This window comes from Pipra filicauda, unplaced genomic scaffold (assembly GCF_003945595.2).
Source record: "Pipra filicauda isolate LSUMZ 115617 unplaced genomic scaffold, ASM394559v2 scaffold78_size3787270_pilon, whole genome shotgun sequence".
Taxonomy (NCBI): domain Eukaryota; kingdom Metazoa; phylum Chordata; class Aves; order Passeriformes; family Pipridae; genus Pipra; species Pipra filicauda.
The window spans coordinates 1,599,237-1,618,940 of record NW_024104964.1 but is presented as its reverse complement, the minus strand read 5'-3'; the positions used below and the strand labels follow the sequence as shown (position 1 = coordinate 1,618,940).

Below are 19,704 nucleotides of genomic sequence, written 5' to 3'. Positions count from 1 at the left end.
TGGGAGTTTGGGGTGTCCCTGTCCCTCTCAGCTCTGTGGGGCAGAGGGCAGGAGCTGCGTCAGCTGTTCCAAAGGCCTGGAGGGATCGGGTTTGGGGTTTTATTTCCCATCTTTCATTGCAGTGGCAGGATGCTGGCAGGGGAAGGAGGGATCCTCTTGCAGGTGAAGTGCTGACACAGCTTTCAGCTGAGCAGGGCCACCCCTGCAAGGGTCATGCTGACACAGCTTGGGAAGCTCAGACACATTCCCTGTGCTGCACTGAAAGCAGGAGCTGCTGGGAGCTCCTCACTGTGTCCAGCTACTGGAGCTGTGTCCTGGGGTGGGACAGCTCCAGTGCCAGGGAAAGGAGAGAGGGAAGGGGGGGTGAGGAGGAACTGGGTCTGATTCCTACAGCTGCTGCTCAGGTGGTACCAAGACCTGAAACCCACAGTGGTGAGGAGTTTGCTGTCCTTGCTGACCCAGAGTCCAGCATGGAAAGACCTTTTCCCTCCCTAAATGCCTCTCCACTTCCCTGCTGAGGGTGACCTGGCTGGAATGTCGAGCTGCAGAGCCCAGGTGGGGGCAGGTCTGGTCCCTGGGACTGTGGGAGCAGTGCTAGTCTGGATGTCCACACCCTGCAGGCCTCAAATAGGAGAGGGAAACCGGCTGAGCAGAACCTTCCTGAGCTGGAGCTTTCCTGCCCCGTGTCCTGCTGGGCCCCGGCTGCAGCTGCACCCTGGAAATGCAAAAGTGAACGTGTATTTTCGAAAGGGAGAAGAGAAAATGTCTTCTCTGTTTCTTGGTTACCACCGTGGGTTTTTAATCTGTAATAACTGTGTTTTGTGTGTGTTGCTTTCAGGAAAATACATTTGTTGCCATGGCAACGGGAGTAGCTTTTCCCCCAGATCCCAGTGCTCGGATAGTCAAGGGCAACAGTGGAATCCCAGGGCTGCAGGAGCAGCAGGATTGCCTGGAGCTCCCTTGGACTGGGGGTTTGGGTGTGGGGGTGACACTGGGGGCTCAGCTCTGTGTGTGTGAGCACTAACAACCCTCTGTGCTTCCAGTGCTGGGCAGAGATGGACCTGCAACGTGGAGCTGGAACAGCTGGAGATGAACAGCCACACACCATCTGCTCCCTGGCAGGCAACGAGAGGTTTGCTGTTCTCTCCATGGGGAAAAAACTCTCCAGCCAGTGGTGGATGAAGTGATGCATGGTGGCCTCAGCCACCCAAGAGCTCTGCCAGCCGTGGGCTCTGGGGTTGGTGGTTGCTGAGGTAAAAGCAGCAGGACTTTCCCAACGCCACGAGTTCCAGGTCAGAGCTGTCAGGAGGAGGAGCCCACTGTGGGTGAGCTGAGAGTCACTGCCTGGGCCCCTTGCTCGTGGGCTCTGTGGGGGGAGAACTCTGGCAGGGTGATGGTCCTGAGTGGCTGCAGCCCCATAATGCCCCTGTTCCTGGAGGACTTGTCAAGGCCCTGCTGGGCACGACAGCCAGAAATCTCACTGTGACAGTCGCTGTCTCTGCCGAGCCTTTGAAGGGCCGTCTGTGTTCCCTGAGCTCTACATCACTAAAATGAATCCCCTGAGAGGGCTGGCTGGCTTCAATCACACTGACCCCCAGCGTCCCTCGGGGCTGCACTCACCTCTCTCAGTGGCTGACAGGGATTTTTCTTTTAAGATTTGTTATTTTTAAATTCCTCGGTGTCTTCCACGTTCTTGGGTCACTAAGGGGAACCTCCAGCAGCACAAACACCTCTGACATCCAGAAGCCTCCAAGCAGCAGGAGGGCCTCACCACAGCTCCTGCCTGGAGCCCCCAGCTCTGCTTCCCTGCAGACCCAGGCAGGGGGAATAAACACTGATGGATGTGTTTGAGAAGTGAGACAGAGCTTCGAGTGCCCAGCACTGACCTTTGGTGTCCTCACTGCCCCGATTGTCACCTGCAGGGGCTTTGTCCTGCCCAGTGCAGCAGTGGAGTGTGCAGGTGAAGCACCAGGAATTATAATTTTGGTCCTTCCTGTCCATCTTCCCCAGGATTTTCACGGGTGGTGTCTCCTGGGCTGTCACAGCAGGCAGAGGTGGCTCAGGCTGAGCCTCAAGCCCAGATGGTCACGGGCAAATGTTGGCTGAGCACTGGCAGAGTGGAGCCCTCCTGGGAATGGCAGCTGGGGGAGGCAGGAATGGGAGCTGTGTCTCACCCTGAGGCACAGTCCCCTGGCTGGGATGGATCCAGGAAAACCAGCTCCAACAGCACCTGACTGGGAACCTCGAGCTGCCCGTGGGAGCTGCAATCCAGAGGGAAAGGGGAGCAGGATGGTGAGAGGGGCTTGGCAGGGGGGGTGGGGTGGGGACACCTGTGTGGCACTGAGTGTGGCACCCACTGTGGTGCCACGGGGACAGTTCCCTGGGAAAACCAGAGTATTCCTGCACTGCCTGACAGACTGATGGGAATCAGGTGCTGCCACTGAGCTCTGACAACCTGGGACCCACAGGGACAGGGGGACACGTCTGTCCCAGCTGAGCAGTTCTCCGGGGGCACAGGGGCTGGGGGGGTTGGCCTCACCCTCAGAGTTGCTTTTCCTCAGGGAAAAAGGTTTGTTACAATGTTTTGACTACATTGTCAACAAAGTGCTATTCCTGCACTGCCTGACAGACTGATGGGAATCAGGTGCTGCCACTGAGCTCTGACAACCTGGGACCCACAGGGACAGGGGGACACGTCTGTCCCAGCTGAGCAGTTCTCCGGGGGCACAGGGGCTGGGGGGGTTGGTCTCACCCTCAGAGTTGCTTTTCCTCAGGGAAAAAGGTTTGTTACAATGTTTTGACTAATTGTCAACAAAGTGCTGCAAATGTTTGAAGGGATTTACATTCAGACTGTTCTGTCCTTCCCTTTCAGCTTTGTCACAAGCCTTGGAAGGATGAATCTGGACCAGGAGCTTTGGATGGTTTGGGAAGGAAAAAAAAGAACAACATAAGGATATTCCTGATGGGAATTGGCCCAAGAGGTCCCTGTCAGGGCTTTGGCCACCCCCAAACCCCACAGGTGAGTGACAGCAGCCACAGCACACACTGATAAGGGTCCCTTTTCCAGGAAATCTTCCCCTGGTTGCTGCTCCTGCCAGGGAATGTTCATGAAATCCATCATTTCCCATCAGGCCATCCACAAACTGCCAAGCTCGTGGCTCTCCTGTCCGTGCTCCCCAGTGCTCCCTGCTCCAAAGCACAAGGTTGTTGCTTCCAGGCTCTTTGGGGCAGGAAACAAACCTATGGCTGTGGCAGAGCAGAGCTCTGGCAATCAGAAGGGAAAACACTCCTGCAAAGGCAACAGCTCTCCATCCCCACCTCCTGCCTGGGCACAGCCCAGCGGGGCAGCTCAAAACAAAACAAGGTAAAATTAGCAAAGCTGGCCTGAAAAAAAGTCCTTATATTGTAGTAGAGGGGGAAAATTGACAAAAGTTACCATTTTTGTCTTAGGGTAGAAAATCCCTTGTCATGGGTTTGCTGGAGAGGACAAGGGGCTCATGGACCCACCTCAAGCAGTCCCAACACCACTGGGGATCCCAGGGATGCTGTGCACCCCTCACTCCTGGGAATGCTGTGGACACCCATTCCCGGGAATGCTGGGCACCCCTCACTCCTGGGAATGCTGTGAACACCCATTCCCGGGAATGCTGGGCACCCCTCACTCCCGGGAATGCTGCACCCCTCACTCCCGGGAATGCTGTGAACACCCATTCCCGGGAATGCTGGGCACCCCTCACTCCCGGGAATGCTGCCGCTGCTCCCGCTGCCATTCAGGGTTCGTTCTGTAGGTGGAAGTGTTGCAGAGCCCAACTGAGCATTCCCAGCTGAGCATTCCCTGCTGAGCATTCCCGGGCTCTGGGAGCCCAGCACAGCAACCCCCAGGAGAGCCGGCAGGGAGGGGACAGGGTCCTGCCCCGGGGCAGCCCCATGCAGGGGGTCAGACACTCAGCTGCCACCCGAATTCCAGCTGTGGGGATGGATGGGAAGCCTCGAGGGGTGATGTCACCCACCAGCCATGTGAGATCCCCAGTGCTGACCAGTGACAGCCAGTGTAACACTCCCTGTGCTGGGCTGTGCCAGCTGGGGGGTTCAGCCTGAATTACCCTGCAAGGAGGGTTACAGTGGGGTCACTCAGCACAGCTGAGCTCCCCGAGGGCCTGGCACAAGTTTCCCAGGGAAGCTGTGGCTGCCTCATGCCAGGAAGTGTCCAAGGCCAGGTTGGACTGGGCTTGGAGCAACCTGGTCTGTGGAAGGTGTGGGGACAGGACCTGCCCCTCCTCCCTCCACCAGAACCGTGGAACAGCTCCCAAGGGCCGTGATTTCTGTCAAGGAAATCATTTCCCAGCAGCTACTGCAGAGAGAGCCCCAGGAAATACAACAGGGATTGACCAGAGCTGTTGGCCTGGTCCTGCTGTTCCCCCAGAGCTCTGATAGCCGAGAGGAAACAGCCGTGGGAAGGATAATAATTGAGTCTCCTGGGGCCTTACCAATGCTGCTGGGGAAGGGTTTCTGTGCCCCAGTGAAGTCCAGGTGAGTGGAGCAGGGCTTTTGATCCCACTGAGGCAGTTGCAGGTCCTGGGCAGCTCCTGGTGTGTGCCCTGTGCTGAGAAAGGAGCCCAGAGGGGAAATCAACAGCAAAAGGATCTTAAACCACATGAATCCACTGCAGGGCTCTCACCGGTTCAGACACATCCGTTCAGTGATTGGTGCATCTTCCCAAAATACCTTCCTGCCTGGGACCTGGTGTGGGGTAACCAGGAGCTGGCACCCGGGTGCCTGAGCTCCCAGGTTGGAGTGATTTGGGGCTGGGAAGCCGAGGCTTTGTTCAGAATCTAAAGGCTTTTCTATGCCACGACTTCTCTGAAAAACAAACACCCTCAGCATCTCGAGTCAGCTGGAGCTGGCTCAGAATTCCCCCCCATGCTGAGGAGACACCTGCTCTGGTGACACACCGTGGAAGGGGAGGGCTGGGGCTGTCGCTGCTGCTCCTTTGGCGGGAATAAATCACCTCCTCTCTGCACAGACAACATCCTCCCTCCCTCCCTCCTGCTCCCCCCGCGGTGTCTCTCGGCCGGGGCCCCGGGCCAGCATTCCCAGCGCACAGTGTTTGTATCCACACGATGTTCTGGACGAGCAGGACACGCAGGATGAGAGCACAGTAGTCGTTTGCCATCAAGGAAACCGCAAGCAACAAACAGAGATGTTATCTCTGACATCTGGTTCTGGTTTGGGGAGATCTGTCTGCCCGTGTTAATGGGATGGCTCGCGGCTGTTTTTGTTTTAGGACTTCTCGTGGGTTCCCTTGGCAACAGCGAAGCCAACACAGGGATAAGAGCCTGGGAACACAAAGGCAGCACTGACACCCTTCCCCTCAGCAGCCAAGGACGAGAGCTGGTGACAGTGACCTTGGGACAGGCCAGCTCGATGGGAAGGTGTCCCCAGCCAACCTTTCAACGCCCCAGGTAAGAGATTTTAAGAAGCTGTGCTGGGGGGTTCCTGGGATAACAGCCCCCCGAAGCACATCCAAGTGCCTCCAATTGAACCCTGCCATGGGTGCTGTGCCTCCCCTGGGAGCAGCACTGGGCACAGGATAAAACCCAGGGGTTTGCTGATTACAAGACCAAGATGTGTTACTTTAAACAAAATCCCCAAACCAGACCCTGGGCTTTGGGTGAGAGGTGCCAACCCCTGTCCTGTGCCATAGAATCCTTGAATCCCAGACTGGTTTGTGTTGGAAGAGTTAAAGATCATCCAGTCCCACTCCTGCCACGGGCAGGGACACCTTCCACTAGCCCAGGTTGCTCCAAGCCCCATCCAACCTGGCCTGGGACACTTCCAGGGCTGGGGCAGCCACAGCTTCTCTGGGTAACCTGTGTCCTGCTCTTGGGGTTATGGTGATCTTGGGGTTTAAGGTCCAGGAATCATTTTCCCTGGGTCGGGCACACCTGTGACTCCTCCTCATGGACTCTTTCCCTGGAGATGACTCCAGCAGGTTTGTAACATCCTTGCCTAAAAGGAGCCAGAGGAAAGGATTTCTATGAATGTCTCTGAGTATTAATTCATAGAAAATCCTGGTCTTGAGAACCAACTTTTATCCAGGGATCAGAAATCCAAGTTCTCCCCCAGTGCAGCTTGGAGCAGATGAATTAATGCCTCGTTCAGCTCCAGTTACAGCTTCCAACCCCCTCCAGGGAGGTGCTGGTGTTATATTTAGAAGGAATCTACAAAAACAACCCCCAAAAAAGACATCAGCGAACAGAAGGAAGTTGGCAACAACCTCTGAGGCAAAGCTGCTACTTGGTTGCCCCTGTCTGGCCCTTCCCGGGCAGTCTCAGCTGTTCCCGATGAGCCATTTCTGGGTCCTTTTCCCCCAAAGGCACACGTGGTTCTTTGCTGGGAACTTGCCGGTGATTGAAGTGACCCCTCGCTCCTGGTAACTCCAAACAAACACTGCGGCTCGTGCGGCGCTGCCCGTGCTCAGGAAGCAGCTGGAGGGATGGAGGGACGAGGCTGGGATGGATTCCCATAAAAGCCAGTGAGTCACGGGAACACGTCCAGGAGCGGGGTCAGCGCCAGTTCCCGGGGAGGTTCCTCAGACATCTCCCCCTGCAGCTCCATCCCTGGATGGGGAAGAGCAGCTGGAACCCAAACACAGCCCGAGGGGCCTCACCCCACCTTCTGCTGCCAAGGAAGAGCTGCTCATCCATGGGCATGGGAAAAGGGGAGTAAAGGCAGAGCAGCACACGGGTTACGGGGCCTGGAGGGACAGGACACAGGGAATGGCTTCCCACTGCCAGAGGGCAGGGTCAGGTGGGATATTGGGAAGGAATTCCTGGCTGGGAGGGAGGTGAGGCCCTGGCACAGGTTGCCCAGAGAAGCTGTGGCTGCCCCATCCCTGGGAGTGTCCAAGGGCAGGTTGGATGGGGCTTGGAGCAACCTGGATAGGGGAAGGTGTCCCTGCCTGTGGAATGAGATGAGCTTTAAGGTCCCTCCCACCCAAACCAGTCTGTGACTGCAATTCTGTGAATTTCAAAATACATTAAATGTGTTTTGGGAATAGGAGGATCCCCAAAAGAAACCATTCCCTGTAAATTTCTGGGTTTGAGGAAGCAGCAAGCCCAGGTTTTAGAGGCAAAAAGGACTCATTGTTCTGACAGTTGGAAATCAACTGATTTTTAGAAGATATAAAAATGTGCTCAGGGCTTATTGTGAGCTGGGAGCAGCTCACAGGGCAGTGCCAGATGCTCCTTTTTCCACCACACAAATTTTATTTCTGGTGTCAAAATCTCTTCAACATTAATCTCTGGCAGGGCCCTTTTCATTATCCCATCCCAATTCATTTGTGCTCTGCTGGGAGGATGAAAGCCCCACATTAGTGCTCAGTCTATTAATTTATAGTTTTCTCCCTGTTACAGCTGCTTTTGGAGTTTATTCTTCCTCCAGCAGGACACACTGAACCACCTGTAACCAGCAAAGATGAAATCCAACGGATTTCCATGATGTAAATAAGCCCCCATTTAAAAAAAATAAAATTAAAGGGGGGGTGTCTCAGAAATTACCCCAATTTCATTCTTCTGCTCTTTTTTTCAGTATTAAAAACACACAGTGCAAAGGAAGTGAGTCTGTCTTTTATTTTGGTTAATATATTTTAATGATATGTGGCATCAACTGGCTCCAGTTTCTATTTCATGCACTTTTGATGCTGCTGAGAAAAATTAAGATGCTTTTTTCCTGCAGTCTAATTTCTTCTTTTGTGGAAAAACTCCACCTGCAAGGCACAGGCTGGATCCCAGATCCTACAACACCTCAGAGCAAGGGCTCTTCGTCATCTTTAATCCACGAGGCACATCAGCACTTTGGTTTGTGATTTCCCAGTGGGAATGAAAGCTGGACACACATGGGAAGCACATCTATGGTAAGTGATAATCTAATTTCCTATTGAAGGAGCAGCAGGACCAGCCATGGGCTGGACTCTTTCTGTGGAGAACATTAAATTCTGGGCAACTTTCAGCGGAAAACTTTCCCCCATGAGGCCCTGACTGACTGCTTGAAATCCCACTGCTCCCTCTTGTCCTGGCACTTGTTATCTGGGAGAAGAGACTGATCCCACCCAGCTCCACCCTCCTGGGAGCTTTAATAGGGATGGGTTTGGCCCCAAGAGAGGTTTGGCCAAGCCATGGGTGAGGTTTGGTGCCACACAGAGCCCCAGACCAGCACCACCGACCCTGCCCAGAGGAACCAGGCCTGGCACGGTGGGATGAACCCTTCAGGGAAAGGTTTAGGGCTGGAGGAACTGCTGTTCCACATCAGGCAACAGCACCAGCTCTGACAGGGGCAGAGAGAAGCCTGTCCATCAGGGAAGGACACGACACCCTGGTGCCATGGGATGTTTTCTCCAAGGGAAGGGCTGGAATGCTGCCACGGCCCCGGGGGCAGATCTGTTCCAAGCCTGGAGATTTGTTTAGTGCTCCCTCATGCCAGGAGTCCTGGAGTGCAAGGTCTCTGACACCACTCCTGCGAGAAATATTCCCTGCAGGAAGTTCGATTTCCTAAAAATCCAGTGCTGTGATGAGGTGTCCACATGCTCAGGGCACTTTGTGCTGCTGCCTTTAACCCGGGACAAAACCAGCCTGTAACCTCTCCCTGACATGGAGACATTCATGGAGCTGGTTTTACAGGCCAGTCCAAGAGCTTTCCTGACATTTTTGTATTTTGCTCATTGCTGAGCAGCAGGAGCTCTGGCTTCCTGGGAGGGAGGGGGAGAAAGGAAACATTTGTTCTCCACTTGGTTTGGATCCAGGGTTCAGACCTTCCCTCATGTTCCAAACATTGTCCTGTGTCTCTCTCCTCACTTTCCGTGCTGATCCTCTCTGGCCACACAGACTTTACTATGGCTGCTGCCACAGGACAGAAACAGGGAGCTGGTGGATGAGAGCCTGGATTTTAAATCATGGAATCACAGACTGGCTTGGGCTGGAAGGAGCTTAGAGCTCATCTCATTCCACCCCCTGCCATGGGCAGGGACACCTTCCACTAGCCCAGGCTGCTCCAACCCCCATCCAAACTCGGATTCTATGAGGATTGGCCATCATTCCCTGCCCTTTGGCAGGGGGTTGGAACTGGATGAGCTTTAAGGTCTCTTCCAACCCAGACCTCCTGGGATTCCATGGTTTTAATTCCACCTCTGAAGATGTGCCCCTCTTGGAGAGACTCTTCTGTTACTTTTCTCCTCTTGGAAGGTAAACAGCATTTCATTACACGATTAATAAACCCGTGGACAAACCAACGTTATTGCAACAAAAATAAATAAAAATTTAACTGAATTTCAGGTTGTAGAAATGGATGGATTGCACTGGCAAGGATTTGCCCCCGGTGTCCGTAAGCCAAGGGTCCTTTGAAGGCCTGGGTCGTTTCCCAGGCTGTGGAGGTGTCATAGCTGGCTGGGCCGGCGGGTTATCCCGGGAATGCTCCTGCTCCTGGGCTCGGGGAGCGAGGCCGCCCTTCCCCGGGGGGCGTGGGGGGGGCTGGGCCCCGCCGATCCCGGGCTGTGCCGGCCGGCAGCGGCTCCCTTGGCGGCTCTGGGCATTCCCAGGGCTCCGGAGAGCCGCAGTTCCCTGCCGGGAGCGGGGCCGGCCCGGGAGCGGGGCCAGGGCGGCCCCGGGAAGGTCCCGCTGAGCCTCCGCAGCTCCAGCACCTGCTCGCGGGCCCTGCTGAGCGCGGCCGTGAGCCCGCAGCGCTCCTCGCACTCCCGGCGCACCGTCTCCTGGAGCAGGGAATTCTGCAACACAAACACACGCTTGGCACCCGCTCGGGGGGTGTGGAACACGCCCCGCTCCCCTCCTGCCCTCCCGGGGCACTCCCGGGACACGGCAGCGCTTCCAGCCCGGCCGCTCCATCTGAGGGAAGTGCTCAGGAGCCATCCCGGCTCTGCTGCCCGGCTGGGAGCTGGGAATGCTGCTCCCGGGAAGGTTCAGTGCCACTGTACCACCTCCCTCTGACCCTTTCCTACATAACCCTCCTTCTGGAAGGGCACGAGCTGTGTGGAATCATGGAAAGGCCATCGAGTCCAACCACTCTGCCAAGGCCACCCCTGATCCGTGTCCCCATCCCAGGTCAGGGCAGGACTGACAGACCCACTGCCAACATCCCTCCAATTCACCCACACTGTTCCTGAACCTTTTCCAAGGAAGACATAAATACCAACCCCGGCCCTAATTCATTTTGAAGAGTTTAATTTTCGCTGTTTCCCAATTTTTTTCTGCCACTGAATTGCTTTGGACATTCCAGCCTAATCTTATCTGCAGTCCCTGACTGCACATTTCTCATGGAGCAGCCCAGCTCTCTCCTCCCTTCCCATTCTATTCCAAGCATTCAGCAAATGCTTGAGGTCAGAATATCCATCACTCCAGCTCCTCTTTGCAGTGGAGTCATTTCCATGCATTCCTGTGTCAGGGAACTGTGGCTGGGCTGGGGGGAGCTGGGACACAGTTCAAAGAGTGGAAAGTGAGAAATGTCCATGACTTCCACTCCAAAAACATGGGGAATTCTTTGCTGTTCACTCATGTTTGTGTAGCATAACTGAGGCTACAGGCTGAGAAAGAAATGTCCTGCAGGACTTGAAAAATATAATATTGTTCAATAAAACACAATAAACCCCCAGTTTAAGTGTTTGCTGAATTAAACCTTCCTGTATTTAGTAATCTACTGTATTTATGAAATTATCATAGTCTTGCTCTAGGAATCTTTGCATTTCAATGGGGTTTCTGGTCTGAAAAACAGATACTTTGAATGATGTTAGAAATCACGTCTCCAAGTAAAAATAGCCAGGCATTTCCTGGGTCATGTTCCTACCTCCTCCTGGACTTGACTCAAGCTGTGAATCAGCTGTGTCCTCTCCTGGGTTAATTTTTCCAGTTCATCTGACTTGTGCTTCATTTCTTTCCTCAGTTTATCCAGAAATGATTCATTGTTGTTCTTTTCCATCGTCAGCTGAAATTCAAGTTCACTGATCAGTCTTTTAAGGCTCTGAATTTCTTTCTCCTTGTCTCCATCTTTCTCTGCAAGTTTCATCTGGGCATCCTGGAGCTTCTTCTCAAGGATTTCTGCCTCCATCCTTAAGCTCTTGGTGGCACTGGATATTAAACCTGGTATCTGCACGAGATCAGACAAAAACTGCATCATCTACAGTCAGTATTTTTGTACAGAGAGAATTAATATCAGACAAATGTTGACTTGAGGAAAAAAACCCAACAAATTCAAACACACATGTCCTCAGAGAGAAAAAAATGCTTTGAATTTACAGAATGCCCTCAGAGGGTGGCAGAGAGCTGTAATTAATCAACACTCAGAACAGAGAGATTAATTAGTATGTTCAAGACCAAACAGAGAAATCGAGGTAAAAATGGGAAAATTTCAAGTCAGTGTTTCTTCGGGGTCTTAAAATCACAACCAAATATTTGTCAAGTGAACAAAGGCAAAGTGTTCTTTTCATCTCTAAAGCACCGTGCAATGTCATAACTTTTAAATAACGGTGTAATTTCATCAAATTCCTTTTTCCTCAGATTTCTCGAGAATTGTGCCAAATCCTTTGAGAAGGTTATAGGTAAAATTGTTCAATTTCTACATAAAACTCAAGAATCTGGAGCTCTGGGGAGCTGGGAACGGCCAACCCCACCTGGTGCCACCTCCAGCAGAGCCCAGAAGGTGGGAACTGGTCCTTTGGGAAGAGGAAAAACCATGTGGATGGGTTTGTGGGAACTCATCATAGTCTGAAACAGTCCCAAGGTTTTGCAAAATGCATGATGTCAGAGAGATTAATTAGAAAATTGAAGTTCAAGGGACCAGAATGCAGAGAAGAGAAAATCGACAACATGGGAAAATCAAGTCAGTGTTTCTTCGGGGTCTTAAAATCACAACCAAATATTTGTCAAGTGAACAAAGGCAAAGTGTTCTTTTCATCTCTAAAGCACCGTGCAATGTCATAACTTTTAAATAACGGTGTAATTTCATCAAATTCCTTTTTCCTCAGATTTCTCGAGAATTGTGCCAAATCCTTTGAGAAGGTTATAGGTAAAATTGTTCAATTTCTACATAAAACTCAAGAATCTGGAGCTCTGGGGAGCTGGGAACGGCCAACCCCACCTGGTGCCACCTCCAGCAGAGCCCAGAAGGTGGGAACTGGTCCTTTGGGAAGAGGAAAAACCATGTGGATGGGTTTGTGGGAACTCATCATAGTCTGAAACAGTCCCAAGGTTTTGCAAAATGATGATGTCAGATTGAAAATTGAAGTCCAGGGACACAGATGGGAAGAGAAAATATGACAACAAAGAACTTCCACACCATTTCACTTGAACTGGAATAGTTATTTTTTGCCTGTTCCATTAAAAAAATAAATTAAATACAGGTCCTATATTAAGACTGGGGAAAAACACTGTATCATCTAGACAGAGGATGACACATAAAGGGGGTTTTATTCCTTCCCATTCTGGTTTTCAACAGTTTTATCTGATCTGCTGCCACGGGAGTTTTCTCCTGAGCATTCCACACCTTCTTCTGCAGCTCCTCGTGGTCTCGCTGGTACTTTGTGATCAGCTCCTGCTGTTTCTGCCTCTCCAGGTCCAGTTCCACCCTGGCCTCCTCCTTGACTTTTAGAATTGCCTCTTTCTGCCGAGCCTCTCCTTTGGCCAGATCCATTTCCAGCTGGGGAACAAGAGGGTTTCAGTCACACAGAGCAGCCCAACTTCTAATATATTCCCTTTCCAACAGGGCCTTAAGGGAAGTGATGGGGAATTTGGCAGCCTGAGATTCTGGGCACTGAACAAACACTTCCGACCCACTGGAGCCCGGCCAGGGAACGCTCCTGCTCCAGAGCTCACAGAGTCACAGCCCAGGAGTCTCCAGCGGCTCTGGATCCCTAAATTTAGGCAGCTGGACTTCACACTAAATCACTATGAACACACTGAATTACAAAACCCTTGGCTGGGTCCTGAGCCAGATGATCCTGCTGGAAGGGTTTGCTCTGGAGGTGAAACTCTGTCGGCACCAGTTCCAAAGGCAGCAAAATGACACAGCCACAAAGTCACGGAATGGGTTGGGTCAGGAGGGACTTTAAAGCTTGGAAATACCAGAAATCCAGGGAAAGGAGCATCAGAGGAACCTCCCCATATAAATATATATATTTTTTAATTTCCTGTGTTCAGTTTGGGGTTTTTTGGTGCTCGTGGCAGAAGTTGCAGAGGAGAACACAGTTGACACAGTGGCAGTTGTTTATGGTAAACAGCTTCCCAAATCCCACTGGAGGAGACTGGCAGGAAAACTCCTTGTACAAAGGATATTGTTGACAAGTTGTGGCTGCCCCTGGATCCCTGGAAGTGTCCAAGGCCAGGCTGGACAGGGCTTGGAGCAACCTGGGCTAGTGGAAAGTGTCCCTGCCCATGGCAGGGGGTGGAACTGGATGGGCTTTAAGGTCCCTCCAACCCAAACCAGTCCATGATTTTATGATTCTATGAACTTCAAAATACATTAAATGTGGTTTAGGAAATAGGAGGTTCCCCAAAACAAATTTCCTGTAAATTTATGGGTCTGAGGAACCAGCAAACCCAGAGTTCATGGGCAACAAAGACTCGTGTGTTCCTGACAGAAATCAACTGATTTTTGGCTGAGTCCCTTCCAACCCAGACCATTGCATGATTCCAGGATTTCAGGACACCTGGCACTTGAGGAGATCAGTCCCTGCCTCACTGTGCTCACTGTGACCACTGTGACAACAGAAAATACCCCAAATAAAGCAGGAGGCAGAGGGTGCCAGGGGCCCATCCAGGGTTACCTTCTCCCTCCAGGTCTCCTCACTCCTCATCTTCTGCCTCAGCGCTTCCTGCAGCTGCTCCGTCCTGGTCTGGTGGGAAACCACCATCAGCTCCCTGGAAACCACAACAACGGGATGTGAGGACGAGCTCCACCCACAGGGGTGCAATTCCTCTCCCTTTTGTCCAGCACTCTGTGCAATAACCCCCAGGAATCCTGCCTGGAGGCACAGCAGGATCACTCCTCAGCATTCCCACAGTGCCACCACTCGCTCCATCAATTCCATGTTTCACAGAAAATGCTGCAGCTCATCTTCCTTCCACCTCAAACGACATCTTAATATTTCTTCAATATTTCTCAAGTCAAATTTTGAAGAACACAGAAAAACTTACACTATTCAAACCAGAAATAGCACTTAGTGAACTCAGAACAACTGCTATCATTGATTAAAAAATTGTGGGGTGTTTGGAATTAAAACCACTGAGTGCTTTCTGCTGTTAAGTTACTGTTTGTTATGTGATGCCTTGTAAAGCAAAACTCCTGGAGAGCTTAAATTCTTGTAATTTATGTAATTAGCAACTTGTACACCATAAAATGCCATAACTATTCCAATACTCCAGGCCCTTGGATATGATCTGGTACTTGGTTAAGTGTAAGGGGAACTTCCCACCAGTTCAGCCTGATTTTGAAGGTTCTCAGCTATGAACAAAGCTGCCTTTTTCCCTGGAATTACTTGTCAGATGTGGAAAATAAAGCACTGAGCTTCTGAGGGTTATTTTCCCTGGAATGGGATCTCCTTTGAGCACCTTTGCTTTAGACTTACCAACCTAAATCCATACTTCTTAATTACCTTGACCATAATCTACATACCCAGTGTCATCCCTGACAACCATGGGCTTGTTGTGACCATTTCAAAATGCCAAGAGGCACCAAAAGGGTTTTGTATTTAAAGATAAATGTAAAGAATATTCCCTGTACCTGTGGCACAGCTGGAACAGCTGCCCCAGAGGGGTGTTCAGGGGTTTGATTAAGCTCGAGCTGAAGCCCTGGAGAGCCAAGCAGGGCTTTTTCCCTCCTATTTTTTTTTAGCAGGATTTTTTATTTTCTTTTCTTTTTTTTTTACCATTCAAGTTTTGTTTCTCTTTCAATAATTAAAAAAACAATCCGATGAATTCCAAACTGTCAGGAATTTTCAGGACCACTTCAGCCCAGCTCCTGTTACCTCTCCTGTTTCAGCATCACCACCTCCTCCTCTGTTTGGCTCAGCAGAGTTTTCAGTGTCTCCAGTTCACTCTCTGATCGCCCAGTTCTTCTTTTCAGGTCTTCTTCTTTCCTCTCCTTCTCAGCCACTTCTTCCTGTAAATGTTTGCAGACTTGTTGGCAAATCAGAAGGGATTCCTCCTTTTCCTTGAGCTCTTTGGTGAGCCTGCAGGTGAAGTAAGAAAGTATCAGCACTGCAGTGACTGTATTCTTGGTTACAGACAGAAATGGAAAATTAAATATTAGACAAAAAAACCCATATGTATTTGTTAAGAAGTTAAATCTGATGACTTCACAGAAAAATAGGAAAAAATATTGTATAAAATTGCTTTAAAATCAGACCATTTTTGCTCTCCTGTTCAGAAAAAGGTATTATGAAATATCATTTCAGCATTTACCTCGACTCAGAAATTCCGTTTTCGTATTTCATCTTTTTCAGTTCATTTTGACAGACTTCAAGTTCTGTTGATTTCATCCTAAAAAACATTCCAAAAAGTGTGTTATCCAAAGAAACGAGCCTTTGCTCCTGCACAACCTGGACATCACTTCTGGGTGTATTACCCAACTTGCATTTTCTATTTCAGTCAAAAGGCCACAAACAGGAAGTTCTTTCAGCTCCAGGTAAGATTTGTCATAATTGGAAGTTCCACTTCCGTTGTCATCTCAGCCTGAGCAGGATCACAAATGTTGCAAACAATGATGAAAGTTTTGAGGGAAAAATTAATAAAATTGAACAAACAGCAATCTTGTAGGTGAAAGGGCTGGAAACTGCAGGTTTTGTGTCATTATGTCATCGTTTCACCAATTAATAACCATGGTTAAACTTCATATTTACATTTAAACAGATATAGAATATGTTATTTTATGAAATTGTGCCCATATTGCATTGAAATTTTAATATTACATTTGGAAAGCCCTCCCTGTTTATTTAACCATGTCCATGACATCTTTTTTCCACACTCAATCCTTACATTATCACTAAAATACGTTGTTGCTAAGCATTCCAAATATTTGCCACTCGGCTGCGGTCAGACCCCTGAACACAGGAACTGAAACCAGAAAGTCCAGAGCAGAACAGCCTGAACCCTGTTTAAATTTCAGGAAAACATGGGAAAGGAGGGATGACAGCTGGTCTTGACATTGGCAGAACCAGTTCCTCACTCTTGAGCTAAATATTTGAGCTGGGACTGTGAGATGGAGCTCTGGGAGCTTCTCTTTCCAGGCACCTGCTGCAGTTGGCTCTGACAAGGAGCTGGTGACAGTCTGTTGTGGGTGACATTCTATTGTAGATGACATTCCATTGTTGGTGACATTCTATTGTGGATGACAGTCTATTTTTGATGACAGTCTTTTTTTTGCTCTATTAATTTCGGTTTTGCTCATTCTTCATTAAAACACAGGCATGACACAGTGAAATTCCAGCGGGGCAGGACATGGGGTGTGGGGCAGAGTCACAGCAAACTCACACTTGGGGGGCAGATAAAGAAAGAAATTGTAGCCACTGATTAAATACTAAACTTTGTGATACGTTTTATGGCAATAAAAACCTTCTATCCCAAACCTACAGTGTAAAATTCCAGAATCCCAGGCTGGTTTGGGTTGGAAGGAACATTAAAGCCCACCCAGTTCCACCCTGCCATGGGCAGGGACACCTTCCACTAGCCCAGGTTGCTCCAACCTGGCCTTGGACACTTCCAGGGATCCAGGGGCAGCCCCAGCTTCTCTGAGCAACCTGTGCCACCCTCCCAGCCAAGAACTCCTTCCAATATCCCATCTAACCCTGCCCTTTGGCACTGGGAAGCCATGCCCCCTAGTCCTGTTACTACATTTCCTTGTAAAAACACTACTGCTTAGAAATCATAACATGAGGAAAAAATATTTCCTCTGCTGGTCAAAACCTTCTCAAGTCATCGTGACAAGCAGCACTTGGTGGACAGCAGTGGTTTGGTGCCTCTTTCTGTGCAGTGGGGAAGGATCCAGGGATGGGAACCTTACATTAACAGCTTCTTGTAGTGGTCCAGCTCGGCCGTCACCTTCTGCAGCTGCAGCCCAGTTGTCTCCACTTGATTTGTTAAATCTGAAAGCAGAAACGTGGGGTTTGTGTCTCCAGTTATTCTAAAATATATTCACCTTTGTCCACACTGTGGTTTGTTTCCACCTCAGACCCGTGGATCCCCAGTTCCACCTCATACAGGAGCTGTCAGATCCATCCCCAAACTATCAGCCTTCAGAAAGAGCTTTTGGAAGAGAAAGTTCAAATTTCCTTGGCCTTGACTAAGCCCTTGCAAAAAATGATGGAAGTTATTTATAGAAGCACCTTCTACTCCACCTGCCACCAATGCCAAAACAAATCAACCATATTTTTGCATAACACACCTGTGATACCAAGTCCTTGGGTGCTTTGGTTCCATGAAATCAGTGGAAGGTGGGCTGAGGTCAGCCGTGCTCAGTGATGGTCTTGTGTGACCACAGCAAGTGGTGAGAGCAGCTCAGCTGCTCCTCAAAACCCCTGGCAACCAGCAGTTTATAATCCTTCACCACCCCCTCCCCGTTTCAGTTCTGTGCCTGAAAAGCCAACCTTGTTTTCCCTCAGTTCCCTGGGAATGAACCACAGAACATCCATCCCGTGTTGAACCCGCCGAGATAAATCCCCGGTCACTGTTAAACCCCTTGTTTGTGTGACTCTCTTCTGGCCAAAACTTCCCCTCAGCTGTTTTTAAGGCTTCCCTGAGAAACTCCCCTTGTCACCAAAGCCCTGCAGCCCCTCTGCCATCCAACCCTGCCCAGCAGAGCCCGGCCCAAGCTGGGATGGTTGGTGGCATCCTCCCCTCTCTCCGATCGGGACGTCGTGGCCCCGCACACGCAGGACACACCAGACCACCTGCAGCCCCTTCTGCTTCCTCCCCCTGGGCCTCCCTCAGCAATGGATTGCCCTGCACCCTCCTCCAAGGCCAAAGAACCCAACTTTCATTTCCTGTCATCCATCCTGACACTGCCTCGTGGAGCCAACGGCTCGGAATTCCACAGAAGAAGGGGAAACTTTGGCTTCAGCTGCCAAGCAGATGTGAGGCAGAGCACTGGGAACAACCTCACCCCCAGAGCAGGGACGTGACTTTGGGAGGACAGATTTAGCCCAGATCACTGTAGCTGGACAGCAGAGAGAGCAGAGCCCCTGCCCTCCTCACAGGCTGCCGAGGAGAAGGTTTGCCCAAACATCTGACAATTTTTACAACTGGTATTATAGAAGATCTCTGGCAATCATTAATAACTGTGGCATTTTTTCCTCTTCCTCCATGTGGGAATATGGACACAAGGTCTGGGATAAAGGAAAAGGAGAGGGATGATGCTTATTTTGGTTCTAGTGCTTTGGGTGGTCCCTCCCAGTGCTGTTTCTTCTTTCACTCAGTCTGTTTTCAGAAGTTTTCATATTCACTGAGCAGGCACAGGAGTTTTTCATGAGGGAGTAGATGGATTTAATTACACAGATGGTTTCTGCAAGTTTTCTCTAGGGAGAATTCCCACCAAAGTCACCAGGAGAGTAGAAAGTCTGGGGAATCAGACCCACACCCACAGAGACTAAATAATAGAGATTTCAATGAAAAACACGGCAAAATGAGGAAACTAATAAGCAGAATGGTAATACAAATGAAAACTTATGCTGAAAACTTGCTGAATAAAGAAAAATATATTCAAATGACTATGTAAAAATGTTCTCTGGTAATGAAAATAAAGCACATTGCAAAACATGCAAACCCAACGGAAAGCATCGAGGCTCTGTAAGACTGATACTCGCTTTAAAGCTTGAAGAACCACGTCTCAAAAACCTTCAGTCCAAAACCATCTCGGTATCATTGGTGTTTAATTTTAGTTATTTTTTGACTCAGAAAGGACCTCACCGTAGTCATTAACCTTGCAGTAACCTTTCAGTGGGACTCTGCTGTGACAGAGACGGAGGGGACAGAGCACAGAACGTGCACAGAGACAGGAAGAACCAAAGAAACAGAACCAAAGCTGCTTCCTCTTCCTTGGGTGAATTCCCATCAGTGCAGCCTCAAAACACCCAGCACGGAGCCTGCTCAGAACTGGCTTTCAGGAATTCAGCCACCCAGTTTGCATCCAAGGGCACAGGCTCCAGATTCTGGTGGGAAATAGCAACAACTGGTAAAGTTTTCAGTGAAAAATAAAACGAATAAGCAGTAAGCAGCCACTCTGGAAGCCACCAACTGCCCAGCTAATTCCTAACAGATTCCCAGGGAGATCAGATCAGAAGCATGCATGATAGAGCTGTGTAATTATCTACTTTTCCTGCAAAAACCTACAAAAAAACCCAAGATAATTTCTGACAATCTTGGTCTCATCTAACCAAAAGCTCAGTGGTTGATACACATGTAAGGAAAGGGTGACTATTTTTCTGTACTTAAGACTTTCTAGGGAGGTTCATGTGCACAGCTCAGATAGATCAGAGAATCCTCACAGAATCCCAGAAAGCTTTGGGTGGCAAGGGGCCTTAAAGCCCACCCAGTGCCACCCCTGCCATGGGCAGGGACACCTTCCACCAACCCAGGTTGCTCCAAGCCCCGTCCAACCTGGCCTTGGACACTTCCAGGGATAGGGCAGCCACAGCTTCTCTGGGCAACCTGT

The 19,704-nt window shown here is 50.2% G+C and overlaps 1 protein-coding gene and 1 long non-coding RNA gene across 3 annotated transcripts in view; one reads left to right on the top strand and one right to left on the bottom strand.

Annotated features, from left to right (window-relative positions):
• The first annotated feature begins 2,764 nt into the window (after positions 1–2,764).
• LOC113992880 lies at positions 2,765–9,496 on the top strand. The gene is made up of 3 exons (XR_005566695.1): positions 2,765–3,019; positions 5,285–5,462; positions 7,776–9,496. It is a non-coding gene; the product is annotated as an uncharacterized LOC113992880 (long non-coding RNA).
• The window catches only part of LEKR1 (leucine, glutamate and lysine rich 1), a 33,879-nt gene continuing 21,788 nt past the window's right edge, over positions 7,614–19,704 (bottom strand). The window contains exons 6-12 of one of the 2 annotated variants that reach the window (XM_027730582.2): positions 17,059–17,140; positions 15,462–15,539; positions 15,026–15,229; positions 13,826–13,919; positions 12,547–12,699; positions 10,852–11,151; positions 7,614–9,778 (exon numbers count right to left, since the gene is read on the bottom strand). In XM_027730582.2, the coding sequence (XP_027586383.2) occupies positions 9,431–9,778; positions 10,852–11,151; positions 12,547–12,699; positions 13,826–13,919; positions 15,026–15,229; positions 15,462–15,539; positions 17,059–17,140 (1,259 nt within the window). In that variant the 3' untranslated portion in view covers positions 7,614–9,430. The remainder of the gene's footprint in view (positions 9,779–10,851; positions 11,152–12,546; positions 12,700–13,825; positions 13,920–15,025; positions 15,230–15,461; positions 15,540–17,058; positions 17,141–19,704) is intronic. The other variant, XM_039389936.1, reaches the window with a different exon arrangement.